The 14,840-nt window shown below is 31.0% G+C and overlaps 1 protein-coding gene across 3 annotated transcripts in view; it reads right to left on the bottom strand.

Annotated features, from left to right (window-relative positions):
• Nucleotides 1-10,762: 10,762 nt before the first annotated feature.
• The window catches only part of LOC143071436 (double-stranded RNA-specific adenosine deaminase-like), a 46,896-nt gene continuing 42,818 nt past the window's right edge, over nucleotides 10,763-14,840 (bottom strand). The window contains exons 14-18 of one of the 3 annotated variants that reach the window (XR_012976903.1): nucleotides 14,198-14,289; nucleotides 13,716-13,871; nucleotides 12,962-13,208; nucleotides 11,622-12,581; nucleotides 10,763-10,904 (exon numbers count right to left, since the gene is read on the bottom strand). Coding sequence is in view for 2 of the 3 variants with exons in the window: in XM_076245702.1 (XP_076101817.1) it covers nucleotides 12,332-12,581; nucleotides 12,962-13,208; nucleotides 13,716-13,871; nucleotides 14,198-14,289 (745 nt within the window). In the remaining variant the exon portion in view is untranslated. Of the gene's footprint in view, nucleotides 12,582-12,961; nucleotides 13,209-13,715; nucleotides 13,872-14,197; nucleotides 14,290-14,840 lie in introns of those variants that run through there. The other 2 variants (XM_076245702.1, XM_076245703.1) reach the window with 2 other exon arrangements.

Here is a 14,840-nt window from a genome sequence, read left to right as displayed (position 1 = left end):
AGTTTATATCTTTTGACGAATTTTGAATGAGGGAATTCCAGTTCTGAATATATTGATCTAGCAATCTCTGCTTTATGACAGTTTTTAACCATTCTTTATTAACAAAATTTTGTGACTCCCATATGTTTGAGAAACCACAATCTTGAAATATTTTTTGTATAAACAAGATCCATTTTATCTGGTTATTATGTAGCGACAACGTGTCACCCTATTCAATATATAGTAAAGATAACATTAAAAAATATTTTAAGATTTTCAAGCGGTGTGGTTGGGTGTCACGTTGACAGGGGGGGGGGGGGGCTGGGTTCACCATAATTATGATTAAAACATGTTTTTTTTACTGCCTCTTATTAACAGAAACTAAAATCTCATTAAAAATGAAAAATCAGAATATATTTTAATATAAAATTTGTAGAACAGAAGTTAAGTATCCCATAAAACATAATGAATCATTATACATGCAGAGACCAAAGCAGCAAAGATATAGTCAATAGAATCTATTTGCATTTGCCTATGTTCCAACCTTATAAAACCTTGCTGTGGGGCATGGTCTCTGACATCAGAAAAATGAATGAAGTATTGGCAACTGGACGTTGTAGCAACCAAATATAAATCCTCACTTTTCCGTGAAGTGTTCACAATTATTTGTCTTTTTAAAATTAAAAGGATTAAAAATTCCCAAACTGAAAAGAGTTGAAAATACTTTATTACTTTAGAAGTAAAAATTATAACAGACAGAATAAATACGGCAGAAACAAACAAATGGGGAAAAAATAGAGAACAATTTGAAATACCATACATACATGTTTAAACAGTATACTAGCAGATTATGAACGGGTCAAGGTTGAGCGAATGTGAATTTCTACCTATTACACTATTTTAAAAGGTGACAATCACTTTTTTGAGGCACGTGTCGAATACACATTAGATAACTTTCTAATTAAAAAAGGTATAATTGTAAAATTTAAAATTATGAATTTTTACAAAGTCTATTTTTGTATGCCATGTCCTTTGTAACAGTTGTATCATTCCATCAGGTCCTTAGTGCACAATTTTGTTCTAAGTGCACTAAGGAGGTCCTTTGCGGTATTACTACGGACCCCATATATTTGAAGCTGTTCAAAATACTGTACATTATAGGTACGTGTATCAGATTGAACAATAATTGTCATATATATAAAAAGAATAAGTAATCTGGTATGAAATATGTCCACTGGAACGACCGTGCAAGTGCTATATATATATATTAGCCAGTCAAGGTCGTTAAAAACTTCCATTTGTTGTTGTCCACTGAAAATAAGCTCTTGAATACACGAATCCCCGTTTTATTAATGCCAAATTTATTTGTTAGTATTTCTTATTCTTTTTCTTATGATTTTATCATATTTTTTTTGTGAAATTTTCTGTGTGGTTGAACATGAAATTGCCTCCGATGCTAGAAAGAAAATTTGTTTAATGTCAAATGTTGGAATATATGCTAAGTATTACACGTGGGTCACCTGTAAGATGGTAATCAGCCATGCAACTAATCAGGTTACTTAGCTGACCATGTCACTTCAATTTAAAGTTTATCGGTAGATCAAAATGATAAATTCGTTTTAATTAAACATTTCAGATCTAAAGGATTTATCATTATAATGAAGTGAAATAATTAAACCATATCGTATTATTTCTCAAAAGATTATTTATTTTCATATTTTTTTTTTTTTTTTATCTATGCCGGGAAAGAATTGAAAACTGTATTTATAATTTTTAAATTTATTTTATAAAAAATCCGTGTAGGTCTCATGAAATGGAACCCACGCATGCCTACTTAAGATTTATAAGGAGTAGGTTCAGTAAGACCCCTTTTCGGCCCCAAAATATAGCAGTTTAAAAACTTTTACTAAGAACCGAACACCTGTTTTGGGACATTCATATATCATGTATATACATATAGTTAATTTACCGTAAATAACTGCGAGAAAATGAATAATACACAAGTTGATAATTGTCTCTTCTCTGCTTATTAATTTGCATGCAATATTTTCTCTGATTTACTTGTGAGATCACCGACACTAATAATAATTACCTAAAAAAAAATAGGTGCTCCGTACTGGGAAGATCATATCGGATCCTATCAATTTATTGGTTCCATTCCCCCAATTAAATGAGTCTACACGTCTCCTTAGAAAAAATGCCTTGCAATGCGTCTGGACTACTAAGTACTTCCATATAATTTCGAAAACAGATAATAATCTATTTCACTAGATGAGATTGGGCTGACGGATTTTTAAATGGAAATGTATTAATTTTTATTTATAGCATAAGTTTTACAAGGCAAGATTATTCACCCTTTTCGCCCTACAAATCAAATGGTTGCCTCCTTACACCTACACGAGCTAAAACATATACATATGAACATTTGATATCATTTATTTTGTGTGACAACTCTTCACTAATGACCTGAGTGAAAAGTTGACATGGGCAGATCCAGAAATTTCCATTTTTTTAAATTTTTTTTTTTGGGGGGGGGGGGGGGGGGGCAGAGGGGGATGCTTGCTCCAGTCATGCTTCAGTGATTCCCTATATAATCAACAAAATATTTCACACCAAAAAGGGGGGCGGGGCTTTCTCCTTAATAAGAAATCTCTGTTTTCAGGCATAGGCTCATATAAATTTGCCTTTTGAAGAACTGAAATAAATATGAAACGGCTAATGAGTTTTCAGATGCTTTACATTAAAATACATCATGTACATACATGTGACATACACAATTATATATAAAGGTAGAATCAAATCTTGATAAATGTATGTAGTTGAAATTGTTAGCTTTAAACATTAAAAAAATGAACTCCCAAAGTTAAAATACAATTAAGAATGACCATGTATATGATGTAGTCTGTAATATATGCCATTGCCATGAAGCTAGATCATTGTAGGTAAACTGTCATCTATTCCCTTAAATCTGTGTCCCCAGTCACCCCAAGTTTGATTTAAATTTATAGTCAAGTATATATCTACTCTATATTCCAAATCTAACTGTGTATTTAGATTCCTAGTGTTTTAACGCTGTTTAAATTGGTCTATCTTAAGGTTCAAAGGGTCCAAAATTAAACTTATTTTGATTTTAATAATATTTAAATTCTTGGTGTTCTTTAATCATGTTAATATGCTGAATCTGAATATTTACTTAGATTTTTAGTATGGGCCCAAATTTCAAGTTGGTCCAAATTGGGGTCGAATATTTTACTTTGTTTGATTTAAAAAAAAATGAATATATGGGGTTCTTTGATATATGCTGAATCTAACCATTCATTTAGATTTTTGATATTTTGGCCCGTTACCAAATTGGTCCACATTGAGATCTAAAGGTCCAAAAATGAACTTTATTTGATTTCATCAAATAATGAATTATTTGGGTTCTTTGATCATGTTGATATGCTGCATCTAACCATGTATTAAGATTTTAAATATTGGACCATTTTAGAGGTTAATTGTCAATTTAAAATTTTTAAGTACTTGGACCACATTCATTCAATGTCAGAAACCTATGCTGCATCAACTATTGAATCACAATCCAAATTTACAATTCAGAGTTGTATCCATAAAATTGAGAATGGAAATGGGGAATTTGTCTAAGAGACAACAACCCGACCAAATGAAAAAACAACAGCAGAAGGTCACCAACAGGTCTTCAATGTAGCGAGAAATTCCTGCACCGGGAAGCGTCCTTCAGCTGGCCCCTAAACAAATATATACTAGTTCAGTGATAATGAACGCCATACTAATTTCCAAAGTGTACACAAGAAACTAAAATTAAAATAAAACAATACTAACAAAGGCTAGAGGCTCCTGACTTGGGACAGGCGCAAAATGCGGTGGGGTTAAACATGTTTGTGAGATCTCAACCTCCCCCTATACCTCTAACCAATGTAGAAAAGTTTGAATTGAATGTTGTGTCCATACTTGCTCCAACTGTTCAGGGTTTAAAGTGTACGTTTGTATCAAGCTGAGCCATGCATAGCATTCGTATTGGTTATTTATATATTAATTTGAAATTTTGACGAGTGAGACACATACAGATTATACTGTAAACAATATTTCAGAGTTTAACGTAGTCAAGCAAAACAAATCATAGAAGAATAGTTGAATCATGTTTTTGTTGTCCAATGAAAAATTAGTACGAACACCAAGAAAAAGTATGGGAATGTTTGTTTTTTAAACTATTGACCAGGGTGAAAGTCTTTGAAAGTCATGACTGACAAAAAGTTTGTGAAATGAAATAGCACAAATATTCCATTCTTATTAAATATTATTGTATATAAAGAAAATACTGATGTTTAATAAAAGTTTTTACCCTTTTTATGTTTTATAGGACAAGAAATATAGAAAAATAATGAAAAATATAAACAGTTTCAATAGAAATGAGCGACATAACAAGATAAACAGAATACAACAAGGCCTAAATGGTAAGACCACTTCTATATACTGTAAATTCAGAAATTATTGCTTGCATTTATTATTGTGATTTTTCAGGGAATGGACAACTTATTGTGATTATAAAAAAAATCTGCATCAATTATATATACATGATATATATATGTTTCTGTTATCAAAATATGATTTCTTATTTTTGCGATACTCACCCAGTCACATTAATCGCATTACTAAAAACCTCTGGATAATTTCTAAATTACAGTAATAAACATGATAAAAGTAAATGCCTTTGAATGATGACTCTTATAAAAATAAGAAGATGTGGTATGGTAAATGAGTGACTTATCCACCAGAGTTCAAAGAAGTGGATGCAAGAAATTAAAGGCCAATGATGGGCTGGCCTTCAATAATGAGACAACACTTCCTTTATAGGTCAGCCAATAAAGATCCCAACATGAAAAGATTTAAACAATCCAATTTAGTTCAAACATGTTCAAAAACAATAACAATTAATAAAAAAATATCATGTCTGTGAGCACTCAACCTCTTACCTGACCATAATATAGGACAGTGGTTCAAATAACACAACATATGAACATTCTATAACAACTTTTGCAAGTGGCTAAACTTTAAATATCACTGCAAGGCACTAAACAACGAATATTAAATCTTGGACACAAAGCACTGAAATAAGAGAACTCATATAAAGCATGACAAGTAAGAATATCAAATGAAAGTTTCTCAAATGTTAAAGTCATATGAAACGAGTGAGTGATGAAAAATAAAGTTTGTCCAACTTTTGAACCAATGCATGTATACATCATAAACTTAGTCCTCTGTGCACGATTTTATCATTATTTTCACAAGTATATCATATAAATCGTCAATTTTTTTTCTCTCTGTTTGTTATGATTTAACAAATAATGCTGCTCATTAAATGCCGTGTTTTGAAGCTGAGTTTTACCGATTGTCACCTTATAGTAAACAAATCACAAAAAGCATGGGTATTGAGCACGTGTTTAACATGTATAATCAGCTATTTGTTTATTTCAATGACAGATCCTTGCACATTGTGGTCACCGGATTTTTACGAGGAGGGTTACGCTCGGGTCACTATGTATATGGAAAATATGTATCGGTGAATTGCTTCCTGGAAGCAAGCAATTAAAAATAAGTAAACTTCTTCTAAATGTGGACAAATTAAAGAATTTTCCTCAGAAAAAAGTATATGTACTTAAGTTGCATAATGAAAACTATCCATTTAGTTATAAAAAAAAATTATTATACATATTTTTTTTTTAATTTGAGGTTTCTTATGACTTTAATTAAAACATGATAAAATAAGCTTATTTATATTGCTGTTTTTTTTCTCCATTTATCATGTTTATAACTTTTTTTTTATTTTGTGTATTTATAGGTCAGATATCTTGGTTTTTATGATCATCGTCAGGTCCTGCAAGTCTATACTGAAGAGGAAACTTATTTGTTAATACTTTTCTACATAATGTGCTAATTGGATTAATTAATGTGAAATGAACTCAATTGTGTGTTTTTCTGGAAAAAGAAATAGAAAAAATTCTACAAAATTGCTATAAACAAAATGGAGTACTATCAAAGATGCACAAGAACACAATGGTGTAAAATGTAACAACCTACATATTCACCGATGGATTATGGAGAAATTTAGAAAAAAAATAGTATCTTTGTCATGTTTGTTGTCGAAATAAACACATGCGTTATCCATTCATGTACATAATATTATGTACATGGCTCTCCATCATATCAAATATACAGAGAAGATGTTTGAAGAACAAGTTGCCAAAATTTATTCAACCAATTGAAGGAAGATGTCTTGTGGATGGAATTATTTATGCACTGAACTGTTATGTAGGGGGTAGAATAATTATACACAGCAGCTGAAACAGAAGACAAGTTAATTTGACATGAAAAGTGTTTATTTTATATAATCTTTTGTATCAACATGATCAATAATTCAGTCTAGGAGAAAATATATATATACTGTTTGTCAATGTTTGTACTGTTATGAAATTTTTATAGAGGAAAAACATTTCCTTAAGGGAAATTTAATGTTCAGAAATTTCCTTAGAGGAAATTTGAAGAACAATGATTTCCTTAGAGGAAATTTCCTCAAAGGAAAATTTGAAGCGGCAAATTTCCTCAAAAGAAAAAGAATTTCCTCAAAGGAAATAATTATGCAGCAAATTCCCTAAGGGAAATCTTTTTCCCTTGAGGAAAACTCTTTTTCCTCTGAGAAAATTGTTGAAAAAAGGGGCATAACTTTTTCAACAGTGGTGCTAGAGCCAAACATTTTTAGGACAAATATCAGAGAACCAATACCAATCAAGTTATCAACTTCATTTTGACTTAAACTCCAAAAATTAACAATGATTAAGGTGACAACTTTTGCACTCAGCGGAATTGCAAACTTGTCCTGGATACTGTTAATATTCTTATACAAGACCTGTTTATTTTCTCTTGCTTATGACCGTAGATTTATTATCAATGCTGTATGTTTATGCTTATGACCTTAGATATTATTGCTGTATATTTATGCTTATGAAATTAGATATATTATTGCTGCATGTTTATACTTTTGACCTTAGATACATTATTGCTGTATGTTGATTGTCACTTGCTTATGACCTTAGATATATTATTGCTGCATGTTTATGCTTATGACCTTAGATATACTATTGCTGTATGTTGATTGTCTTTTGCTTATGACCTTAGATATACAATGTATAATATTGCTGCATGTTTATGCTTATGACCTTAGATATATTATTGCTGCATGTTTATGCTTATGACCTTAGATATACTATTGCTGTATGTTGATTGTCTTTTGCTTATGACCTTAGATATACAATGTATAATATTGCTGCATGTTTATGCTTATGACCTTAGATATATTATTGCTGTATGTTTATTGTCACTTGCTTATGACCTTAGATATATTATTCATGTTATTTGTGCAGGTTTATTGACACTTGCTTAAGTTATTTTATTGCTGTTTGTTTAACTTTCTGTTTTTGTTTCACACATTTTACTTGAAGGTGTTATCTCAGTGAAAGATGAAATATTAAAACACAAGTGCCTTATTTGTTATACCAATTGTAATGTTTTGTCTTTTTGAAAATGATATTCTCAAATGTACATAACTTAAATTTATAAGAAGTGTTGAAATTAAGTAAGGATATGGTATGTGATTGCCAATGAGACAACTAAAAACCAGAGATATTTTCAGCCAGTGACTGAACAGCCGTCAACAATGAGCAAGACCTATCAACATTTAAATGTCTGCATGAAAAAAACACAAAAACATTCAAATGGATAAACATAAGACACTGTGTGCAATGGTGTGAAAGCTATTTATGCAAAACTATATACTGAAAATTCAGAAATTATTGCTAGCAATTGTAAGTGCGATTTTTCTCAATTTCATCATTTTTTTTGTGTGCAAAATTTAGAATAATCCTGTTTAGTTCATAAAAAATTTCAATATGCAAGTGTATATTATTGTGATTATAACCCTGTCACTATTTTCACAATAATAAAAACAGCAATAATTTCTGAATTTATAGTAGTTAAAGTTTTGACACATAGTGATTTACTTTCAATTAAGCATGCCAAGACAAAAATCGTAGAACACACAATTATACATTTCTACAATTAAGATTCAAAGAAATATTTGTACCCATAATAACTTAGTCCGTTTTGTGAAATTGCTTCACTCATGCAATGCGAGGATTTTTTTATGTTTTCTTTTTAGTTATATCACTTCCCATGTGAACAATTATTGTTCCCATGGGAAAACATATTGTTCCCAAGGGAAAAATGATTGTTCCCATGGAAAAAATTATTGTTCCCATGGGAAAAAATATTGTTCCCATGGGAAAAAATATTGTTCCCATGGGAAAAGTATTTTCCCATGGGAAGAAAAGGAGTTCCCTTGGGAAGAAAAATTCCCTTGGGAAATTTAGAACTTCCCATGGGAACAAACAATTTACTTATGTTCCCATGGGAACTTTAAAGTTCCTATGGGAACTCTAAACTTCCCATGGGAAAAGTAATTTTTCCCATGGGAACTTTCAATGTTCCCATGGGAAATTCTAATATTCCCATGGGAATTATCAAATTTCCCATGGGAAATGTACTTTTAATCAGCTGCAGTGACAAGAGTGACAACAGTGACAAGTTGGGACATATGGCATTTTTTAAATTTTTCAATAATCTATCACTGGGCAAAATTTTTTTTTGATATCTTGTAAACCGACAAAGTCAGATTTGCCGATACCGGAATGGCAAATTTGTCCCGCACAGTGTTAACAATGCAGCAACATCCATCGAGCATAATAATTATTGTGAATTTTAATTTTCGTTTTCAACAGAAACTTATGATTTGTACTAAGTTCCTTCATCATAAAAGAAAGTGTTTTCTTTTTCTTCTTTGTTTGTTATTACATTTTTGTATTTAAAATATATTGAGTGCATGTGTGTGTAACAAATAAAACCATTTATTTTGAATAACATTGTCAAAAGTATGACCATTTTCATTTGCTTTTCTTGACAATGTTTTAACGACTTTTTTACGATTTTATTACCAGAGTTATAAGTTAAAGTACAATACTTAGGTAAATATCCATATTATGTTAACTGTTTGAAGATCGTTTTCATTGTTTTATAGCAATTTGATAATTAATTACAATATTCAAAATGAGTTTCTACTTATTAGTGTTTCTCTCACGAAATAGATTTTTTTATTCATCATTTACTGCAATAAATTTGAATAATTGAATGTATTTGAATTTATTGGATTATGATATGCATGCATTAGTCGCATGGTGTTCGATTTGTTTCATTTCATCACATTTGATTAATTAAACATAACCATACTATACCAAACCTGAAAGTAAATTTTCAGAGTTGGGTTGAGGTTAAGGGTTCAAAAATTAAACTATTATCTCTACTAGGACATGTTGCTAATCATCATTAGCTACTAGTTCATGGCAGACAGCAATGTTATATTCTAAGGGTTTTGATTGGTAGCATATCCAGTGTTTTCTAATTGCAAGTAGCAGATATAACGAAATTTATCAAAGAAAACTTGAACGGATTTCGTATCAAAGGTTTTGTTTTGTATTTCTTATCGAAGAAGTTATCAGTTTAGAGTAGGAATCAAAGGATATATGAATTATATAGTGACACAAAAAGACGTATTATTAACATTTTTAATCCATTTTTAAAACATGTAAACGAAAGAAATACTGTTCACTTGTGATACTGTTGGTCTTTACAAAAAAACACCCAAAACGTCGCCTGATGGAGAAAGTTAAAAAAAAAAAAGGCAACAGTAGTATACTGCTGTTCGGAAGTCATAAAACGATCGGGACAAATTCAAATCCGGGCTGCAAACTAAAACCGAGGGAAACACATCAACCATTAGAGGAACATAACGAAACAACAGAAACACTGAAGTGAACAAAAACAAACGTCAATGCAACAATCACAGAAACGACCTTTAAGATAACAACTGCAATTGTTTTGACTTGATACAGGACACTTTAAGAAAACAATTTAGTGTTATACCATTACAGAAAGTAGCTACTAAACGAGAGTACCATAAGCTTGATAATTGTTTGAATTTATGCGACAAGTTCACAAAACGCATATCACGGCTTCAGAACGAAAACATACAGTAGACATTAACTTGTGATTGCCACAAAACTGACATAGGCAATTCTGTTCGTATGAGAAAGCAATTATGCAATTAAAATTTGTAAAAAAATAAAATGCCTTTGTGTGTTGTAAGCATACACGTGCTGTTTTCTGTCGTGTATCAGGTTTTTTTTAGTTTCGAATCTAAACTGCTAATAACAAAAGTCCCCAAACAATCACCTCTTTAAACATGGTCAAGCGTGTGTGGTTTGTAGATTGTATTTGCTATTACATAACGCCTAAACAATTGCATGTCAGAAACTTACTCCTAATGGTTTCTGAATTGATAGAAGCAGATGTTTTTGTATAAACATTTATTTTTTCAAAATATTATTTTGGATTGTTGGAGGGTATTTGTTTTAGAAGATGGTCTGTTAAACAGCAGAGAAGAATGTCAACGTTCCTTTGTCACATTTTCGAGAAAAGAACCTTGACCTAACAAATGGAATGACCATTTAACTCTAAAGGGTGTGATTTATGAAAATATTCTGATCCCAATTTGATGAAAAAAATATTCTTGAAAAAAAAAAGTTTCGACTAAAAGGAAACCCATACTCCCTCCTTAAAGTTAAATGGTTGCTTCCTAATGAAAAGTAAAATCCAAATGTTTAAATATTGCAATGTTTATTATCTCAAATCGGCATATCTTAATACAAACATTATATGATGTATCTACCTGATACAATAAGAATTGCAAACAATATTAGACTTATCGTATCATTCATTTGAGAAACATGGAACTTACAAAACTACATGTTGTAATAAAGTTCAATAAATAAATAATTAAAGCAAGAAAATAAAGTGATAAATAGAAAGACAACAACATAGCGTTACAATGACACTTAACAGACAACTCAACTCTTTTACATTAGACAAAATGAAAAGCCTATACAAATTATGTCAGTTTCTTTATCGATACGCATCCAGAACAATGTGATGACATATCAAAAACCTGCAATCAATACCAAACACCGGCCATAACCAAAGATTGATACATTAACAGAAGACATCCACTGACGAGACTTTCGTCTTGGACAGCCACGTGTTCATGTGAAGAACCAAACCTGGTTGATTAATGAGATATTAAAATATCTAAAGTGATTAAATGTGCACAGATTATCCTATATTACAAAACTGAACAGATAAGCATTGAAACATTTGTAACTATGTAATACTAAATCCAAAAGATACAACTACAATCACAACAACATAAACAATATAATATCATAGATTGAATACAGTTACTGAAAACAAGCTACTAGTAATAAACTTTCTAAATACAAACCATACTGTCATGCACCGTACTTTGGAGCAGCATCGTAATAAATAAACAATGAAAGACGTGATACTTTGCACTGTGTTGGGACAAATATGTCAATCACAGATAACAAGAGATATAATTACTACTAGTAGTCTTTGTATGTATAGAAATAAGCGTTATAATGTAAGAATAATTGCATGAAAACAGTATTTATAATGTGGTTAAATTACTCTCAATTTCAAGATGTATTTCAAAAAAGACACACGAATGTGTTTGCAGTACTTTTTATTTATTTTTTATGTGGATAATTTAGACCAAAATAGTCACCAACATTGAATATTTAGACGATCAATACTGGAAAATATGAAATTATATTACAAAGGTTACTTACGTTCATTCATCTTGAGAAACATCTAGGTTGTATAAACGGGGATCCGAATTTGTAAAATGAGTTTGTTTTCATTTTGTCGACTAGCAAACAAAACGTTTAAAAAATGAAAAAAGTAAAAGTTGTTTTAGCCCAAAAAATTACATAAATATCATGACTTCTAGCTCATTGTAAAACAAAACAGCATTTGTGTTAAACGTATCTTGGAAATGTTTTCTGGTTATGATTGATATTAGCGTTTAATAAGTATAATGGAATGAAATGAGATACACGTATGCAATGCAGTGAACTGGTTAACCAAATAAATATGCTATTTTATAAAGTAACGATATTCCGAACACATTTGACAGACCAGCACTTTTCAAACACTTTTACACTTATAAATTATATTGTTCTTGTACTGTACTCCTCGAGACAAAAAAACTGGACTTAAAGCATTAATCAAAATCAATTAAAATGTAACACAGCCAATGAAAAACATGTCAGCTCGACATTTAAGTCATAGTAAAAGTGGTTCAGATTACATTTTAAGCACGAAACTGATCAACATCTTTTCTTCCTGCCCACATACCATAACCTTTCTCTCTAAAGGTACTATACAAATCAGTTTTTCTTCTTTGATATTGTTTAGCTGATAGTTTTGCCGTATGGTAATCTATATGTCTGTCCAGACGTTGATAACGAAGTCCGTTATGGGGTTGTGTAATTGTTTTATACAGACAAAATAATTCTTTCTTGCACAGTCTTGAATAAATGCATGAATCTGGTGACGGTGACCTAAAATATTTATAACGATAAAAGTATTGGCTTTATCTTTATCTGACATTGAGAAAAGGAAAGTCAACTAGTGTAATTTGTGTATAAGTGTATTGTACAAGGTAGTGTGGTATAAACAGTCATTTGAAAATGTTTGAAAATAATTTACTCGAGGTCGGATTTCATTACATGTAAATGGAATACCTATCTTCTTCTATATAAAAAATGACCAAATTATGAATAAGGCATTGATCTGACTACTTAAACTAAATATTGTTAGATCCAACTATTTGTACAGAAAAGAGAATCAGCATTACAAAAGTTTTTTTTACGAACAGAGTTAATTGTTAGAGAACAATCATCAAAATGTCGTTGGTTTAAGATTGTTGTAAAAGACTTACGTTAAATATAAATCAGGGCTAACTTTTCCAGTTCTCCCATTCGTAACTTCTGTTGTGTCATCGATAATGTTCCAGTTTACACTAACTGGCTTTGATTTTCCTATCTCGGGTAAATCACATTTAGTAGATACAGCAATGTCTGGGTGATTAACTATTACGGCGCTCGTTTCACTAGATATACACGGAGACTGTTTCTTTACTCGACAGCACAAGGCTCTGGACAAATGATTGAAATTGTAGACATCACCTAATTTAAAAGATAAAACAATCCATATGTTTCTATATTTTTATCTAGATGCCTTGGAAAGTTGAGGGATATAAGGTGGATCAGACATCTAAGGTCTCTGTTTGATTTGATGAATTCACTCTTTTATCTGTTGTCGAAGATTGTATGCTGACCTCTGGAAATCTCTTAGCTCTTTTTGTCATTGAGTTGTCAGCTTTCTTATATATGCCTTACATTTTTCTTCTACTTATTTGTTTTGACTTTTCATCAATTTAGAAAATTTAGAAACAAAACTTTATTTTATCCTGTTCTTAAACACAAAACGACAATACTGGAATATTTTCTAATTCTGTAATTGAATATGCATTTACATGTATAACTATTTATTTTTCACTTACGAATACGAGCGCAGAAGAGTAAAATAATAACTTCCATGAATCGGCATACGATGTTTGGCTTACAAAAAAAGATATTCGATGTGACAAATAAGGTCCACCGATTTTATACAGAAAACTTCTGTTAACTTACCGACAACTACAGAGGAAAGAAAAAGTGGACTGTCCATTACACTGGATAAGAGAGCACCTTGGAGTCCTAGTACATTCCATTTACAGATCTTGTCGCTACATGACATCTTATGTAGTCTATCATCTGGTAACTCACTTACAGGTATGGCACCTTCACCTGTAGTAAATTTTAGTCTTTTTAATTACTTGGAACAAGTGGTTTGAATTTTTATAGAAGAAAGATTTGTACTGACCGATGTAATCGATAGTTGGTATGCCGTGTCAAATTTCTTATTATATGTTAATCACCCTAAACAGCAGACTTATATATTATTATAAAATATAGATACGAAATTGCCATATTTCAGTTTTGTACCAACTTTATTTCAAATATGAGTTATTGAGTGAGTGTTGTGAGTGTTGTCCAGTTGCAAATGTTTCAGTCAATTTCAAACTAGGTTTGATTAATACGCTTATTCTGTGTTTTAAATGTGAATGAAGTACCTCTGGCGATTTTAGCTCGCAACAGTCCTTGTTTCTTGTCTGATTGAGTTGGACGATGAATATTTCCAGTATCAGTACGGGAACCAGGCTGACTGATTTGTAAAATAAATTAGAAATGATTCTTATACATTAATACTAGATGCATGTATGAATAAGTTGCAAATAAAGGCAACAGTAGTATACCGCTGTTCAAAACTCATAAATCCATGGACAAAAAACAAAATCGGGATAACAAACTAAAACCGAGGGACACGCATTAAATATAAGAGGAGAACAACGACATAACACTAAAATGTAACACATATAGACAAAATCCCACGAGAATACCAAATATAACATATATATATAACATCAAAACCAAATACATGAATTTGGGATAGACAAGTACCGTGACACGTCTTATCGCAATGTGAATTTACACTCAAAAATAAGAGAAAACAAACGACACAACGTTATAATGTAATACACACAGAAACGAACTATAATATAACAATGACCATATTCCTGACTTGGTACAGGGCATTTTTAAAGGAAAAAATGGTGGGTTGAACCTGGTTTTGTGGCATGCCAAACCAAACTTGTTCCCAATCCACTATAAATAAATATGTTTAAACATAATGTGCATATATCTTTAGCAGTAAAA

Source organism: Mytilus galloprovincialis, chromosome 4 (assembly GCF_965363235.1).
Source record: "Mytilus galloprovincialis chromosome 4, xbMytGall1.hap1.1, whole genome shotgun sequence".
Lineage (NCBI taxonomy): Eukaryota > Metazoa > Mollusca > Bivalvia > Mytilida > Mytilidae > Mytilus > Mytilus galloprovincialis.
This window is presented reverse-complemented; position numbering and strand designations above follow the sequence as displayed.